At 56.7% G+C, this 17,218-nt stretch overlaps 1 protein-coding gene and 1 long non-coding RNA gene across 3 annotated transcripts; one reads left to right on the forward strand and one right to left on the reverse strand.

Annotated features, from left to right (window-relative positions):
- Nucleotides 1-72: 72 nt before the first annotated feature.
- Nucleotides 73-2,993, reverse strand: LOC123592128. The gene is made up of 2 exons (XR_006709597.1): nucleotides 2,880-2,993; nucleotides 73-1,034 (listed from the first exon to the last, which is right to left on the reverse strand). It is a non-coding gene; the product is annotated as an uncharacterized LOC123592128 (long non-coding RNA).
- On the forward strand, nucleotides 2,872-17,077 carry KRT7 (keratin 7). 2 transcript variants are annotated; one of them, XM_045467079.1, is made up of 9 exons: nucleotides 2,873-3,323; nucleotides 4,780-4,991; nucleotides 7,309-7,369; nucleotides 8,573-8,668; nucleotides 10,377-10,541; nucleotides 11,516-11,641; nucleotides 13,477-13,697; nucleotides 16,309-16,343; nucleotides 16,735-17,077. In XM_045467079.1, the coding sequence occupies exons 1-9, from the start codon at nucleotides 2,994-2,996 to the stop codon at nucleotides 16,899-16,901; spliced, it is 1,413 nt and encodes a 470-aa protein (XP_045323035.1). In that variant the 5' UTR covers nucleotides 2,873-2,993; the 3' UTR covers nucleotides 16,902-17,077. The 2 variants fall into 2 exon arrangements, with proteins under 2 accessions (XP_045323036.1, XP_045323035.1); XM_045467080.1 differs by lacking the exons at nucleotides 16,309-16,343; nucleotides 16,735-17,077 and adding an exon at nucleotides 14,629-14,686 and having other exon boundaries at nucleotides 2,872-3,323.
- The last annotated feature ends 141 nt before the right edge of the window (nucleotides 17,078-17,218 follow it).

Genomic DNA, 17,218 nt, shown 5'->3' on the forward strand with positions numbered 1-17,218 from the left:
CCCACTTTCCTGCTGCGTTGGCTTTTTTTTTTTACAGGTTCACATAGTCAGGAAAGTAGCCTGTTGGCTGTCATTTATGTTGCTTTCTTGCCTTTCAGTATTTGATTTAAAAGTATTACATTCCGTGCAGACATGATAAATGTTTTTCTTTTTTATTGTTACGATCGCAAACATTTGCATTCCAAGCTAATGAAAACCGATCATGCCTTTTTTTCTTCTTTAGGAATCAGAGGCTGTGTTTCCAGGGGATGGAAGGCGCGCAATGGCTCTGAAAGTGCAACCAGGAGCCAAAAGAACGTCTCCACCGCCTCCGCCTCCGCCTCCGTGGAGAAGAGCAGCTCATTCCTCCTGCGGGGCAGAGGGGGGGAGCTGCAGCACCACAGCATCCCCCACCCTCCGCGGGTTTAGTGCAGCCAAACCACTTGCTGGTTCCTAGCTCTCCAGAGGCTCAGTGGGAAGCCAGGCCGGGAGGGAGGGGGCCACTGAGCGTGTGCTTGGTGGGTGTGCTTGGTGTGCTGCGCAGGGAAGGGCCGACTAGAAAAGGCTTCGGGGATTATCTTGTCTTAAGATTCTGCCCCAAACGTCCTAAGGAAGGTCTGTGAAGCCGGCAGAGCCATGGGCTGCGGTGGAAGACTCCGTTCAGATGGGCCGCTGTGCTGTGCACTCGTGCAGGCCGGAATGCGCTCGGCAGCCTCTCAGTGTGGACGGCTCCTCAGGAAGCCGTCCAGAGGGTGCTTATGTGTGCGGCCTGGCACGGAGTGCGCTTGTGGTGCCGGCCTGGAGATGCAGAGGTGGGGGGAGACAGGTGGGCAGGGCTGGAGCTGCTGGGAATACTTCAGGGAGGGGATGGGGAGGCTGAGGGGTGGATCCGCCAAGCCGTCTTTGAATGTCCTCCCAGCTCCCTCTTGCCATGGAACGCTGGGGTTTCTTCTCTGGTGTAGAAACCATGCTCAGGGAGGGGCAGTGACTTATCCAGGGTCACGAGGGAGGTCACCGGCAGTGTTCTGGTTTGCAAAGATCTCTCAGGCCAGGCTCTACAGGAGAAGTGCAAGGGTGGCTGGGAGCAGGTCCCGTGGGGGCTGCAGGTGGGAGGGGGCAGGAAGGGTTGCAGACCATAGGTGGGGGCCGAGGGGTAGGAGCCCGGGGTGGGAGGTAGCGGGGGGAAAAAGAGTTGAGAATGAACCTTGAGGGGTGTGTGTGTGTGTGTATCTGTGTGTGTATGAATGACAGGGTATGTGCGTGAGCATGTGGAAAGGAAACAGTTGGTCTCTTTAGCCTGCTTGGGGATGGGGGCTGGGGGCGAGTGGGCTCCCCACGACGGCAAATATCACAAGGCCAGGAATTCTGTGTGTTCTTCAAACTACAGCTTCCAGGTTACGACTCTCTCTCCCAGACATACACATACACACATCCCATAGCAGAGTCCACCGGCGGTCTCCCTGGGCATCCCTCTGCCTCTGGCCTGAGCTGTCCCAACACCAACACAGAGGAGAGGGAGGGCTGGGGGCGTGAGCCTCTACTGAGAACCCTGAGTAGGGGCTGCTGCAAGGTCAGCTTCACTGGAAATCCTTATCTAACTGAAGTGAAAACCAGGAAGGACATTCCATTCCCACCCTCCTCCACCCAAGATGGCCCCGAGGGCTTGGTCTGAGGTGACAAGCTGGTGGGCTCACTGGGGAGGGGCTGGAGGCCTGTCAGCTGTCTCTTCCAAAGGCTCCTTAGGTGGTCCCTCTAGCTGAACCGGGTCTGGGGAGAATGAGGGCGGGGCCATACAGAGGGTGCGTGGCAAGTGTGGCTGGAGGCTCCGAGAAACGAAGCCTCTGGAGCCGTCTCTGTCCAGTGCCCCCTGTTCCAGCGCCGTGTTTCTCCCCAACTTGGGCTGGGTCTGACACTGCTGGGACTTGTTTGGTGGGCGACACGATGAGAGCGGGGGACCTTTAAACAGGAAAATGGCAGCAGCGGAAGATGGAGAGGAGTGTTTGCGTGCAGACACAAACAAGCACGCTCACAGACCTGCCTACAGAAGTGTGCAATTGTGTGTCCACAGACACCCTGCCACACGCTGAAGACAGACTTCCACCTGTACAGGAACGTTCAGACACACACACACACACACACACACACACACACACACACACACACGTCTCAGGTGAGCACACAGAGAAGCCCAGTGGCCTGCAGGTCTGTACACACAGAAGTGTAGACATCCACAAAGTGTCCCAACTACATGCAGGTGTCCCCTTCCTCTCCAGGGACAAAATAAGTGGATAGGAAAGTGACTTAGGGGTAGGGGGCAGCCCGGCCCCAAGGCGACCATTCTCACAGTGTCTCTGGGCTTCAGGTGCCCACTGGAGTGAGGAGAGGGATCAGAAGAGGGGTCGTGCCCCACTTGGCCTACTTTCTATATGGTGGACTTGCCGGGGAAACCAGCCAGGCCAGGGCACCTTGGGGTCAGGTTACTCAAGAACTGAGCTGATCTCTCAAGGAGGAACTGAACTTGAGGGTTGGAGGCTGTCAGGGAATGCCTTTCTGGAATGCCTGGGGAAGGGAGCTGGGGGCTGACTCCCGGACTAGAACTTTTTGCCCACCCCTTCCCCCAGTCTTTTACGGCTTGATCTCTCTGCTCTGGCCTCAGGAATCTTGCCCAAGCCTCCTCCCGGAACACTGAACTTGTTTCAGATCTGCTCAGACGGCGGTCTCCCTCCCGCCACTCTGTAGGTCAGCCCGCATCCGGGGCTCTGGGGGTCTATGGCCCTGCGCCCCACTTGGGAGCTTCCGGCTTGGGCCCCAAAGCCCGGCCAGGGCGGAGAGCGGAAGCGTGGCCCGGGGAGGGGCCCGGCGGGCAGCGAAGGGTGGCCGGCGGCCAGCCCCGCCCCTACCTGTGTAAGCCGATCCGCCACCGGAGCCTAGCGGATAAAAGCGACCGGGCCGCGGGAGGTCAGAGAGTTCGGCTCCCTCGCTCCCGCCGCTAGGTCCAGCCCGGTCCAGCCAACATGTCCATCCACTTAAGCTCCCAGGTCTTCAGCTCGCGCTCCGCCGCCTTCCCGGGTCGCGGCGCCCAGGTGCGCCTGAGCTCCGTGCGCCCCGGCGGCGGTGCCTTCAGCAGCAGCAGCCTCTACGGCCTGGGCGCCACGCGGGCGCGTGTGCCCGTGCGCTCCACCCACGGGGGCCCAGTGGGCGCCGGCATCCGCGAGGTCACCATCAATCAGAGCCTGCTGGTCCCGCTGCGGATGGACATCGACCCCACCATTCAGCAGGTGCGCCAGGAGGAGCGCGAGCAGATCAAGACCCTCAACAACAAGTTCGCCTCCTTCATCGACAAGGTGAGCCGCCGGCACCCGGCCCCAAGCCACGCTCCGGGCCACAGCAGCCACCCCAGCCCAGCCCGCGCGCGGACCAGGCGCCCGGAGGCCTGGCGTGTTCTCTTTCCGCCACTATCAGAAACCTTTCTCTTTCTCGTGAAGCCTGTGGCTGTTTTTCCCCTTCAGTCTCCAAGCCTCGTCTTCCAGAGAGCTGCCCAAATCGCCCTGCTTTTTCTTCCCAGGATGTGTGCTTGAGTCTGTCAGGCAGCCGCGGCTGGCGGCGGCTGGCGCGTCTGTGAGTGGGCTGCTTTCTTCTTGGGCTGATTCAGGTGGGGAGCTCCAGAGGCCAGGGCCAGGAGTTTCTCTGAGAGGGGGCTGTGTGGCGTCAGAGATGGGGTAGGGGTGATACACTGTTCCCAGCTGAGGAGGTCCTCCCTCCTCCTACTGCTTCTGCTGGGGCAGATGCTGAAAATCAAGGGCTGGAGGGAGGGAGGGAGGGAGGCTCCCTGACGTACCTGCCCACCTACCTGGTCCTCCAGACTCCCTTTGGTGGTGGAAGGGAGGCCGTTGGAGAGAGCCCATTTGCCCCCCCCCCCCCCCCCGTGGGGGTGGGGAGCACACTGAGAGGCCCTGGGGAAGGGCCATTTGGAAGCGTTTTTTTCCTGGCTGTTTGGGTCCCACAGGGTTGGGGGAGGGAGTGGGGGAGAGAGAGTGGGAGTTGGCAAGGAGAGGAGCAGACTTGACTGGAGGGTCTAGGAAGGGAGCGCTGTAGGGCTGGATCAGGAACTAAGGGCTAGCCTAGCTGGACCCCTCTGGCCAGGGCCTCCTGCCTCCTGGGTATAGACCAGACCTTCCCTCCCCTGTTTGGCTGTAGTTCTCTCCTTCCCCCGCCCCCATGCCCTCTCCTTCATCATTCACACCGTATACATCTTTAAGTTTCTCCTGAAGCCTCCCCAGGCCCAGGCTCCTCCCCTGCTGTTGAGCGGTTCTACCTCACTGTCTGTAGCCCCCAGGTCCTGCTGCTCCGAGTTGCTAGTTTTGGGGAGGTTGCTTCCCACTCCCAGGCACACTGGAAGCATCCAAGGGGACTTTTGGACCCCAAGCTGAGCATCTAGCAGGTGTTCATTTTGTAGCACCCTGTCCTGAGATCTTGGAGGAAAGGGGAGGCAGAGAGAGGATACAGAGGGAGGTGGCCCAGGACAGACTGGGAGGGGGCAGCCCTTCAGGGATGGTGGCGGGAAGGATCATCTGCAGTATGGCAGGGAACATAAGTGGGAGGGGACACATTGGTGACCGGGTAGCCCTGACCCCTGGGTCAGGCTTTAAGACATGTAAGACAGAGAGCCCTGGAAGGAGGGGACCAAGGGCTGCGGTCCCCGGGAGCCTGGGCTGTGCGGGGTGGGCGGAGACCCTCCCAAGCCCAGTGTGGGCGGCACGGCCTGCCCCTCGTGAGTTTCCTCCTCTCTTTTACTCTCAGGTGCGGTTTCTGGAGCAGCAGAATAAGCTGCTAGAGACCAAGTGGACCCTGCTGCAGGAACAGAGGTCTGCCAAGAGCAGCGGCCTCCCCAGCATCTTTGAGGCGCACATTGCTGGCCTGCGGAGGCAGCTTGAGGGGCTGCAGCTCGAAGGAGGCCGCCTGGAGGTGGAGCTGCGGAACGTGCAGGACGCGGTAGAAGACTTCAAGAACAAGTACTGACCCCAGTGTGGTGCGCCCTGGCGGGGGTGGGGGGCGGGGGTGTGTACCCTTCATCAGCTGATCCTCAGCAGGCCCTCTCTGGGCTTAGGGGTCAAGTGTGTAGCCACTCAGTACAGCAACCCCTGAAGGGAAGGCCTTGACCGACACATTCCCTGTCTCTCCGTTCCTCTCTTTGTTCCCGGGGGCTGTTTCCGACTTACTCCCAGGGAAATATCCCCACTCAGCCCTGACCCGCGCTGTTCTCTCTGGGTGCCTGACCAAGGCTCCAGGAGAGGGTAGGACAGAAGGAGTCCTGTGACCGGTGTGCTTCAGAACGTGTGCGACCCTCACAGAATGTTCTAGAAGAGCCCCCCTGTTTCGGTGAGGAGTTAGACACCAGAGAGATTCAGGGTCCCGATGGAGATCATGTGGCAGGTCACTGGGAGAGCTGGGACTTGAATGTCGGGCCCCTGACTCCCAGGAGGAGACACAGAGCCGACTTGGGGCTGAAAGAAGCAAGGAGAGGGAGGGATCGTTGTGAGCCATGGGAGGGTTGCAGAGGCTGAGGGGTGGCTCTGGTCAGCGCAGGAACCAGAGAGGAGGCTGTGGTGGGGCGGGGGTGGGGGGGTCGGCGGTGGGCAGGGCTTGCAGGGGCCTGGAAGACTGGGGGTTTAAGGACAAGCCTTTGAGGTGCCCACTGAATTCTCTTTTGTCACCGAACGGAAACCGAAGCCAGAGGCTTGGGCTGGGCCCCACCCTAGCATACTTGCCCAGTGGTACTGGGAGCAGTGAGTGAGTTCTGTGCTCTGCCCTGGAGGTGCATGACTAAGCCGAGCAGGGACACTGGCTGTGACCGGAGGTAGAACAAACAAAAAGGCCTCTGTGGAGGGTGCCCACTCCCCTACTTCCCTAGAGCGACAGTCAACAGCAATAATCCCACAGCAGGTGGAGGCAGACAGGTGCAGGGCAACCAGCGAGCCTCTGTTGTCATGGGTGTGTGTGTGTGTGTGTGTGTGTGTGTGTGTGCACGCGCTCACATATACCCTCACTCCAGAGCCTACATGCCAGGCTGAGCTCAGGACTGGGGCCCAGGGAGGCCTGGAAAGGGCGCATGGAAGGGCCCAGTGAGCTCCGATTTGTGTGCCCTCTGCTCTCAGTGGCATGGTGCTGAGTCAAGAGTGAACAGATGGCCTTCAGGATATTTCCACAACTATTCTATAGAACCTCAGGGAGCGGGGAGCTGGGGGTCTGGGCTCCTGGAGGGGCCTGCTTGCTCCCCATCATAGCTGCCCTGCTGCCCTCCTGTAGCCCTCGGGCACTGCTGAGTTCCTGTTTCTGACACCTTTTTTTAAAAAGTTTCCAGGGGCGCCTGGGTGGCGCAGTCGGTTAAGCGTCCGACTTCAGCCAGGTCACGATCTCGCGGTCCGTGAGTTCGAGCCCCGCGTCGGGCTCTGGGCTGATGGCTCAGAGCCTGGAGCCTGTTTCCGATTCTGTGTCTCCCTCTCTCTCTGCCCCTCCCCCGTTCATGCTCTGTCTCTCTCTGTCCCAAAAATAAATAAACGTTGAAAAAAAAATTAAAAAAAAAAAAAAGTTTCCAAATAAATGCTGGGTCAGGCTCCAGTGCTCTCTTGCTCTGTGTCCTGAATTGCCAGTGTCCTCCTATGGGTGAAGCTGGCCTCTTGGAACAAGGAGGGATTGGGGGGTTGCCCTGTGGGAGTAGGGTTGGCGCCCGACCACCTAGCTGGGGCCTGGTTCTTCCCCAGAACTTGGCTGCACCCTCTTCCTGATTTCATAAATTGCCTCCGCTTCAGGCTCCTTCTTTGCCTCCTGAGGGTGGGATTAGGCAGTGGTTAGGGCATGGGCCTGGAGTCAGACTGCCTGGGTTTAAGTCTGGGCTTTGCCACTTAGCAGCTTAGTGACCGGACAGATTATGTTCTGCTCTGTGCCTCCTGCTGATCGTGGTACCATTGTTACAGGGTTGTCGTGAGGGTTAAGTGAGCTAATCCGTGGGAAGCACCTAACACTGCAGGCCCCATTTAAAGGATCCCTAAGCATGGCTATGACTATTGCTTTTTTGTTCCTAGATTGTGCAGTTTTTGTCCTTTATATACATTTCCTCCTCTCCCCCCTTTCATCCTGCGCCGAGATTCCTAGCCTTAGGAATAGCTATAAGGGAAAGTCAGGGACATTTGGTTTCACAGCTGACACCCAATTTCTCAGGTGTGTCATCAAGGAGGGGTGAAGCCAATGCAGGGCAGAGTTCCACACATGGAGAGGAGGGGGGGCAGAGGCAAAGCTGCACCCATACCACGCACCCTCCTTCTCCTGCAGGTACGAAGATGAAATTAACCGTCGCACAGCTGCTGAGAATGAGTTCGTGGTGCTGAAAAAGGTGAGGGGGAAGACAGGCCGGTGTAGGGGAATTGTCCGAAAACACATGGGCCAGGGGACCATGTGGCCCTCTCACCTGAGCAGCCAGCCAGTAGGGACCTGTGGCCAAAGTCTGGCCCGAGTACTAGAAGAAGGGAGTGATGAGCCTGGAAAAGGACAGATCTGGAAGCCAGGCCCTCGTAGCACAGCCCGTCCTGTGTACGTGTGTGTGTGTGTTTGTGTGCACGTCTGGTGAGTCACTAGACTTGTTTTTGGCCTCAAGGGGTTAGAGCTAAGACCAAAAGATGGAGGTTAGAAGGGGAGATTTCAAGCCCAAATAGGGAAGTGCTCTATCACAGTCAGAACTTTTCATGACAGACAAAGGTTGGCAAATGGCATGGCTGAAATATTTGCTGAAGGAATGTGACGGGCTGCCTGAGGCAGAGCGATCTTCCTGTCCCTGGAGAAGTGCAAGCCAAGGTTAGAAGGCCTTAGGAATATCTTACAAGGGCTTGATTTCAGATCCCGATTCAGTCCACTCTCTGGGCAACTGTGTTCCCGGCCCACCCACGTGAAGACAACCTACCCCAGGGTGCTGAGCCTTTCAAGATTTAGGAGCTTTGGGGATGAATAAAAGCGAGCCTTACCCAGGGGAGTTTGGGCACAGGAATGTGTGGCTCCCCAGTGACACCTGGGCTTGCCCTGTTATCTGTGGCTTACCTGTATCACAGTCTCCTAAGCTGCGTTTAGGCTCGAGGTCCTCCACATCTATGAGCCTTATCTTGGAGTCTGGATGATTTTGTGCTCTTCTATTTCATAAGAAGTTGAGGCTCACAGAGTTGAAGTGATTTGTGCAAGGTCACATGGCTAGTAGGTGGTAGAGCCAGGGCTGTGTCCAAACCACCAGTCAGGAGCTGGGAGAGTGCTAGGTTTGGGGCTGCGGGCTGCTTCGGGCTTCCGGTGCTGGGAAGGCAGACACCGGTATGGTTCCTGGAATGATGCATGGAAATGATGTTCCTACACAGCCTGGGAGGACCCAGTAGAGGAGACGTCCTGTGGCCAGGTCACACGGCCTGGAGAACTGCTATGTTTCTTGGTAGCGCCCCGGTGTTTGACCCTGTGGGTTGGACAGAGCTGGCTTGCTCCCATCCCGGCTAAATGGTCCGTGTATGAAGCCATGGTGTCTCTCTACCTCTTCTTGCCACCCCCCCCGCCCCGCCCCCAGGATGTGGACACTGCCTACATGAATAAGGTGGAGTTGGAGGCCAAGTTGGATGCCCTGAATGACGAGATCAACTTCTTCAAGACCCTCTATGAGACGGTAAGGACCTTGGATATGGGAGACGTGCCATGTCTTCTGTGTCTTAATCAAGGGGTTTACCCCTGCCTTTGGGCCGTCTTGGTGTGTGTTGAGTGTGTGTGTAGGCCTTATCCTCTTCTTTAACTTTTCTGGATTCAGGAATCCATGGTGGGCAGGGAGCTTAGGAGGGGCTGAGGGTAGCAGAGCAGGGTGGGGTCAGTTAGGATTGGCCTTCTAGAAACATGGGATGATCATTTGTTAGGAGGGGTGTTGGGAGGGGTTGGAAGGAACCAGGAGAATGTCTAGGGAATCCTGGGCTGTGATGGAGTTCAGAGGTGGGCTGGGTGGGGTGGGCAGGGGGTCCTGAGTCAGGAGAGACTGTGGTGCCTAGGAGTTTACACCCGGAGGGACTGGATGGGTGGCCCCCAAGTACAGGCCACTGTCTATCCCTGTGGTCTCATGCTCTCCTTCTTCCCCTGCCCCTTCTTCTTCAATTCTTTTTCCACTTGGGGATTTAGAACCTCTCCACTCCTATCAGTGGGAATCTCTGGCCTTCAGCGGAAGATAGGATGGCCAGTCATCTGGCAGGGCTGGTCTGCGACTTTATTATATATGAGGTTAATTATAGACCACTTCTCAACTCCTTTCAGTCTAGCTTTTGTGAACGTCCAGCCTCCATTAGCCCCTCAGTGAAATTTCCACATGTGTTAATGCAGGGGCTGGCTCCTTGGGGTTTCCTTCGGGCATTCTGATCTCTCTGCAGCCCTTCATACGTCTGTTGCATGTTATGTATATGCACGTCTATGTATGTATGCGTGCCTACGTATACGTATATGTGTATTTAATTATTTTCCTCTCATCACGAAAGAAGTACACGCTTATGGCCAAAAATCCAGAAAATTGAGTAAAGCACAAAACAGGTCATTTATCTGTGCTCTTATCATCTTGGTACCTACCTTCTCAGACTTTGCGAACTGTGCCTATACACACAGAGAGATACAGAAATATATAGTTTATTTTATTTTTATTTTTTCATGTTTTTATTTATTTTTGAGACAGAGAGAGACAGAGCACGAGCAGGGGAAGGGCAGAAAGACAGGGAAACACAGAATCCGAAGCAGGCTCCGGGCTCTGAGCTGTCAGCATGGAGCCCGACGCGGGGCTCGAACTCACGAACTGGGAGATCATGACCTGAGCTGAAGTCAGACGCCCAACCGACTGAGCCACCCAGGCGCCCCTAGAAATATGTATTTTAAATTAAAACAGGAGTGTATTTTTTTTTCCATGTAATGGTGTACCATGGCTATAAGTACAGCCATATCATCCGTTTTGAAGGCTGGAGAGAGTTCCGTTATTGGGTGGGATATTTTATTTTACCCACACCCCCTAGTGATCCACTTCACGACCGAGCTCCTGCCACAGCAGAGCTCCCAGAAGGAGACTTTACCGTTCACCACATTCTGTCACTTCTCTATCGGCTGTGATCCCACCAGCCTCTTTTGTTGAGAAGTTACTAATGGGCTCTCTGGGTTGCCGGGGGTGGGCGGACTATTTAGCAGGTGCTGGGTCTGTGTCCCCTCGCCGCCTGGTGACCCACACCCACTTTGCCTTCCTCTCCCTCTTCTCCCTTTGCCTTCCTCTAGTGTGGCAGTGGGGGGGTCCCAGGATGGGTTGTGGGAACAGGGTGGGGTCATGCCCCGAGTCCTAACATTCCGTCTGGTCCCGGCAGGAGTTGGCAGAGTTGCAGTCCCAGATCTCGGACACGTCCGTGGTCCTGTCCATGGACAACAGCCGCTCCCTGGACCTGGATGGCATCATCGCCGAGGTCAAGGCCCAGTACGAGGAAATCACCAGCCGCAGCCGGGCTGAGGCCGAGGCCTGGTACCAGACCAAGGTGTGAGGCTGCTGAGGGTACTCTTTTCTTCCTGGCAAGGTCCTCGGTGTCAGCTTCCCTTACTCCTCACCTGTCTCCAAGCCTCTAGGGCCTGGGTCCCACTGTCCTGGCAGGCACCAGCGTTAAGTCTAAGGTACTCTCCAGCGCCCTGGGAAGAAGAAGATGTGAAGGCCAAGTCCCTCCCCAGGGAGAGATCCCAGCCTGATGGGGGGACAGGGCAGAGGAACCCGAAGCACAGAGAGGTTAAGCAATTTGCCTAGCTCCACACAGCTAGTAGGTGCAAGAGTAGGGACTAGATCCTGGGCCCTAGGCCTCCAGACCGGGGAGGTTTGATCATTGCACATGCCGTGTGGAGGCAGGGCGGCTGACTGTGCAGGTGCTGAGGGAGTGTGCTGGGGTAAACCAGTGTTCTAGAAGAGGGAGCCTGAGGCAGCATGTAAGAGCAGCAGAGGGATGTCTCTGCTGAGATAGGGAATCATCCGTGGGACATAGGTGAGAGCACAGGCATGCCAACAAGGTGACCTGGGTTCAGACTTGCCGTGTGATCCTTGGGCAGTGGCTCCCACTCTCCAGGACTCATTCTTCCCATCTGTAAAATGGGTGGTGCTGATGTTTTTAATAAGCGTGTTTTTAATAGGGGTTTGTTTAACGGGCGAGGATCTCAGACTTCTAGTGATTCTCCGGCACTTGGGACATGATGGGGATGGGCGGAGGCCCAGGACCAATGGCGGTGGGCCCCAGGGAGCCATCCTCGCCCTTCCTGTCCTGACTGGGAGGAAAGCAAACCTCTGCTATACCCCCCTGCTTGCTGGCAGGGCGTGAAGATTGCTGGGGGTCAGACCGTGGCTTCCTGGGAAGATAAGCTAGGAGGTTTCATCACTCAGAACCTTGGGCCTTCGGTGGATGGGACAAAGGATGAGTTCCCTGTAATCACTGACCATCCCCTCACCGTACATCTCTGTGTGGCCCTCCAGTTTGAGACCCTCCAGGCCCAGGCTGGGAAGCACAGGGACGACCTCCGGAATACCCGGAATGAGATTGCAGAGATGAGCCGTGCCATCCAGAGGCTGCAGGCTGAGATCGACAGCATTAAGAACCAGGTGGGAACAAGCCCTCCTCCCTGCTCCTCCCTGTTTCTTGGGGTACATGAAGGGCAGCCATCCGAGAATGGGGAGCAGGAGGCTCTCCCGGCCTAAGGCTGGTGCAGTTCAAGTCTCATGGGCCTGTGAGATCTCGAGGGTCCTTGTGAGATCTCCAGGAGAGAATGTTCATGGCCAGGTCCTGGCTCAGGCCAAAGGGAGAAGAAGAGTCCTAGCTGGGCACAGAGCCTGGGGAGGGAGCCTCAGACTTCCCAGCCCGAGAAAAACCATCATTCGTTACCAAATTCGTTACCAAATTGGTACTCTCCTTGCACCTCTCTCCGGGTGCAACGTGCTGTACCTGGGAGCTTGCAATCTGCAGGGATTCGTGGGACCCAGGCCAGCAGATACCCTTAGTGTGGCTCACAAGGTCCTGTCTCTCACTTCCTACCACTGCCTCTCACTGTGCTCCGGCTACACTAGCCTGCTTCTTGTATCTTGCGTTTGCCAGACACGTTCAGGCTTCAGGGCCTTTGCACCTGGTGTTCCCTCCGCGTGGAACGTGGCTCTCCTAGCTCAGCACATGGCCACCCCTTCGTCATCCCTGGGGTTTTGGACACAAGTCCCCTTTTCAGAGGTGGCTTCCTCAACCACCAGCCACTCTGTCAGCAGTGTGTCTGAAGCTTCCTGAAGCATCTATCACTATCTGAAGTTTTCTGTCTTATTAATGAAGTAGTTGGCTGTCCCCTACCCTCACTGAAATATAAATAATGCCTGAAGAGCAGGACCCTGCTCCTTCTCAGCACGGGCTGGGGCAGAGGCTTCCCATGAAGACGGGCTAAAGGGAGGATGTGTAGCCGGCAGGGGGCGGGTGTTGAGGAGCCGGTGGAGGGGGGTGGGGTCCAGTCCCTGGCCAAGGGGGCACCGGTGTGATAGGGAAGGGCACCGACAGGTGGACACGAGAGGGTCTCCCGGGAGGATCGGAGGATGGGGAAGGCTGGCAGGGAGGCAGAGATCACTGGAGACAAGGGAGGGTCTGAGGCAGGGAGTGGCCGGTAAGAGGCAGGGGGAGTGCTGGGCTGCTGGGCAGGGGAGGGAGTGGCAGCTCTCTGAGCTGCACGAGGGGAGGCCCAGGACTAGATAGGCTCCTGGGGCAAGGACTAGCTGCAAACAGAAGGAATGCTCATTCATGCTGGGCCGGAAGTGGCGTCTGGTGCTCGGATCCATCGTGAATCCGACCAACCTGGCCCAAACCAGGGGGGCTGTTGATCAGACATTTTGGGTCTGGGGGTTCCAAGCAGTGTCTCTCTGCTCCAAGTCCCCCTGTTTCTGGGCCTGTTTTGAAGATGGTTTTTGTTCTTGCCAGCTGCCTGAAATTTGGGGACTCAACGAAGATCCTGTGGCTTTGGATCTCCTCCAGCTGGGGGCTGGGGGGATGGGCACGTGTAAATCCTAATAGCATTTATTATTTTCTAAAAATTTTTTTAATGTTTACTTATTTCAGAGAGAGAGACAGAGAGACAGAGCATGAGCAGGGGTGGGGCAGAGTGAGAGAGGGAGACACAGAATCTGAAGCAGGCTCCAGGCCCTGAGCTGTCCGCAGAGAGCCCGATGTGGGGCTCGAACTCACGAACTGTGAGGTCATGACCTGAGCCGAAGTCGGACGCCCAACAAGACTGAGTCACCCAGGCGCCCTGACAGAGCCCATGTATTTAATCCTTGGGATTCCCGGGTGCTGGGGGAGTAGGCTGGTGCCAGGAAAGCCACTGTGAGTGAGTTGCCCTGGCGCTGGCCGGGGAGGCAGGGAGGCAGTGACTGGCCTGCCCCCCAGCTCACAGCTGCACTATCGCTTAAAGTGTGCCAAGCTGGAGGCTGCCATTGCAGAAGCCGAAGAACATGGGGAGCTGGCCCTCAAGGATGCGCGTGCCAAGAAGGAGGAGCTGGAGGCCGCCCTGCAGCGGGCCAAGCAGGACATGGCCCGGCAGCTGCGGGAGTACCAGGAGCTCATGAACGTCAAGATAGCTCTGGACATCGAGATCGCCACCTACCGCAAGCTGCTGGAGGGCGAGGAGAGCCGGTGAGGTCACAGAGGCCAGGAAGGGGGTCCTTCTGGGGCTCAGTGGGGACTGGGGCTTGCCATTCATTCGTCCACAGACATTTCCTGTGTACTCTTTTCTGCGAGGCACGGGGCGGGGGGGGGGGGGGCGCGGGAAGTGCAGGGAGCGTATAGCTGGTGCTTGCTTCTTTGCCCCTGATGAGATGACCTGGCAGTAGGAAAGACCACATGGTGTAACGCTCAATGAGAAAGTTGGAATAATAACAGCCACTTCATATGGGTGGCCAGGGTCATCTTATTTGACCCTCACAACACATTCGGGTAAGCAGGGCAGGTACTGTTTCTAGTTTACGGAGGGGAAACTGCGGTTCGGTTTTATGACTCGAGGGGGCAAGTCAGGTGTGCAGTCACGCTCTGCTGATTCCTGGTCCAAGCCTCGTCCATGATGCCAGGTTGCTTCTCACTGCATAATTGAGTGCCAAGTCACAGGATATTGGCTGAATGTCGTGGGGTCCCCGAGATATTTGCATACCTGCTGCCAGAGAGCAGGCCGGGCTGGGTTAGTGTTGCAGGAATTCTTCGCGAAAGACTTGGAACCTATGTCCGTGAAGTTGGGCCTTCGTTCTCACCTTGATGGGTTGGTCGATTCTTTCAGTCAATTTGCAAGGCTTTAGAGCTGTGCCTTGGGCGAAGGCTAGGGTTTGGAGAGGGTGAGAGGGAACAGCGTGGGCCAAGGCTTGGAAGTAGGACTCATCAGCCTTATTGGAAGCCAGCACGGAGATAAGTAATATGTAAGACGCGCTTCTGCCCTTGGGGAGCTTGTACATGGGCCGAGAGGACCAAACATTTGCAGAGGAAGTACCTAGAGACCACTCACTTGCATTGGTAAAATGCTGAATTTACACAAACTTTTTCTTTTGGGAGCATTATTCCGGAGGGGCTGGAGAGGGAGGCTGGAGGATGAATGGCGTGGAGAGGAAGGAATTGGGGAATGAGAGAGTGCTAGGGTAGAGTGCCTGGAGGCAGGGAAGAGGAAGAAAAGAAGCATGGTTAAGGATATGAGTCGGGGAAGGAGAGGAGGAAGGGTCTCTGCCATTACAGTTGACCCGTAACCTACCTGGGTTGGCACCCAGGCTTTGTGGGAAGAGGAATTGAACACCAAAGGCCTCTGGGAAGAGAGAGCAGCTGATCTGGGGCACAGGGCACCTCCAGAGCCCAACTCTCCCAGTTATGATGCCTGTCTCTGCACCCTTCTCCACCACAGGAGCAGGGACAGCACTCTCTTGGGAACACATACCGTGGGTTTCTTTTCCTCATAGAGCCAGAGGTGGGGACCCTTAGAATGGGGCCTGATCCTTTTCCTCCCGTGGGCAGACGAGCAGGCTGAAGGTCAGGGATGGCGAGTGGCATGGCCAAGGTTACATGGAGAGTGGAAACATTCCCCCTTGAAAGCCTAATCTCAGCGTCGGTTGCTACCATCGGGGCTTAGATCCTGGTTCTCTGAGAGGAAACGGTCCTCTCTCCACTCTTAGGAGACATGGAGAGGGACTCCTTGTTTTTTTTGTTTTTGTTTATCCCTTAACCCCTCGACTCTTCCCAGGGGCAGGTCTAGGATTTGTGGTCTTAGGAACTCATGCACTTTGGGGTGCCTTCTTTTAAGAATACAGAGTTACAAATACACAATTGCACAAAAACAAATATTTAGTTAGGATGAGAAAAGAAAAATCACACGAATCACTAGAGTCTTAGACATTCAGGTCTCTTCCTTCTGAGTTCTTCAGGCATGGCACCAGAAACTGTTGCATGAAATCACTGCCTAATTGCAACCTGGCTTCCCTCCCCACCCACAACTGTTAGCAACTCCCAGCGCTTGAAGGGCCCAGTTGAGCAAGGGGCCTGGAAGCTTCCTGGCCTATCCTTTTCTTGAACTTGGCCTTTGCTCCGCCCCCTTCCTGGACTTGGGGGTGATGAGGCCAGCTGGGCTCTCCTCACTCCTTCTACCAAAGTGAGGTCTCCCCTCCCCACTGCAGAGTAAACTCAACCCTAAGGCCAAGGGCTTGGTGACAATGGAGTGAGTCACAAAACAAACACGTCCAGCTGTCTCCCTTGGCTTTTCTATTTCCAGTATAGGCTGCTTAAAGCCATCCCGACCACCTTCTGCTCCGTCCTCCGTCCCTGCCTCAGCGCGACCCTCGTGAAATCTCCAATTCACTAATTATTTCAATACAGACGGAGCAATTACTACATGTCAGACTTCACGCAAGGGGCCAGAGATCCAAGAATCAATAAGCCACAACCCGCTTTGAGGATTTTATGATTTGGTGAGGGGAGGCAGCTGTCTTCATCAATAATAACAGTTCCCATCCACCGAGTCCTGTGTGCCCAGGGCTCTAGGTAAATGATATTATTCAGCCCTCACAAACAAGTCTGAGGTTGGGACTAAGTTGGCCCCAGTTTAGAAGTGAGAAAATGGAGGCTCTGAGACATTGCCCAAGGTCATGTAGCCTTCCCGCAGTGGGGACAGAGGAAGGAATACTGGTCCTGCCTGGTGCCTGGATGGAGGGGCCTGGGACTGCTTCCTCCAGCTCTGAGGAAAGAGTCGCTCTCACAGGTCTCTCTCCTCTGCCCCCAGGTTGGCCGGAGATGGAGTAGGAGCTGTGAACATCTGTAAGTCCTTGGCTGTGGCCATTTCCTGCGCTGTCCGGGCTAGACTGGGTCTTACAGGATGGCACATCGCCTTGAGGGCCTGCCCTTGTCTGGGACAGGAGCTTCTTTCCCTTACCAGCTTTTAGCAGGTGCCCTGAGGCTCCCAGCCAGTCGGGCTCAATGGCCCAGGGAAGGCGTGCAAGAGGGCAGAGTGGGGCGGGGGAAACCCGTGGTGCATTATCCCTTGCATTGTCCCAGGCTCCTTCTGGGCCTGCTCGAAGAGGGTGGTGGGGGGTGGGGTCAGGCAGTGGGGAGGGGGAGGGGCAGGTACTGCAGGAGGGGAGGGTGGAGTGAGGGGTGGGGCCTCAGGTGGGGGGCCCGTGCTGATGAGCCCTCCTCCCGTTTCTCGCAGCCGTGGTGAACTCCACCGGTGGAGGTGGCAGCGGGCTGGCCGGGCTGGCCTTCAGGGGAACCATGGGCAGCAATGCCCTGAGCTTTTCAAGCGGCGGAGGGCCCGGGGCCATCAAGTCCTATTCCACCAGGACCTCAGCCACCACCCACAGGAGCGTCCGAAAATGAGCTCTGCTGTGTGGAGACCCACAGCCCTGCCCCCCCCCCCCCCCCCCCCCCACGTCACAGGAGGACTCCCATCACGGGTCCCAAGAGGGCCAGGCAGCCTGAAAAGTGATGTCAGAATAGCTTCCAATAAAGCAGCCTTTCTGAAGCCAGGGTGAGCCCCATCCTGGCCCCTGGGATCCTGGCTTCATCAGCTGGTTGGGGAGCCATGGGGAGGAAGGGGCCCCAGAGAGGATGGCGTCTGCTGTGAACACGGAGAAGCCACTTGTGCAGGTGACTGGGAAAGTACACTGGTGACCTGGTGGTGGTGCTCTGAGGGG

The sequence above is a fragment of the Leopardus geoffroyi genome, chromosome B4, assembly GCF_018350155.1.
Source record: "Leopardus geoffroyi isolate Oge1 chromosome B4, O.geoffroyi_Oge1_pat1.0, whole genome shotgun sequence".
NCBI lineage: Eukaryota > Metazoa > Chordata > Mammalia > Carnivora > Felidae > Leopardus > Leopardus geoffroyi.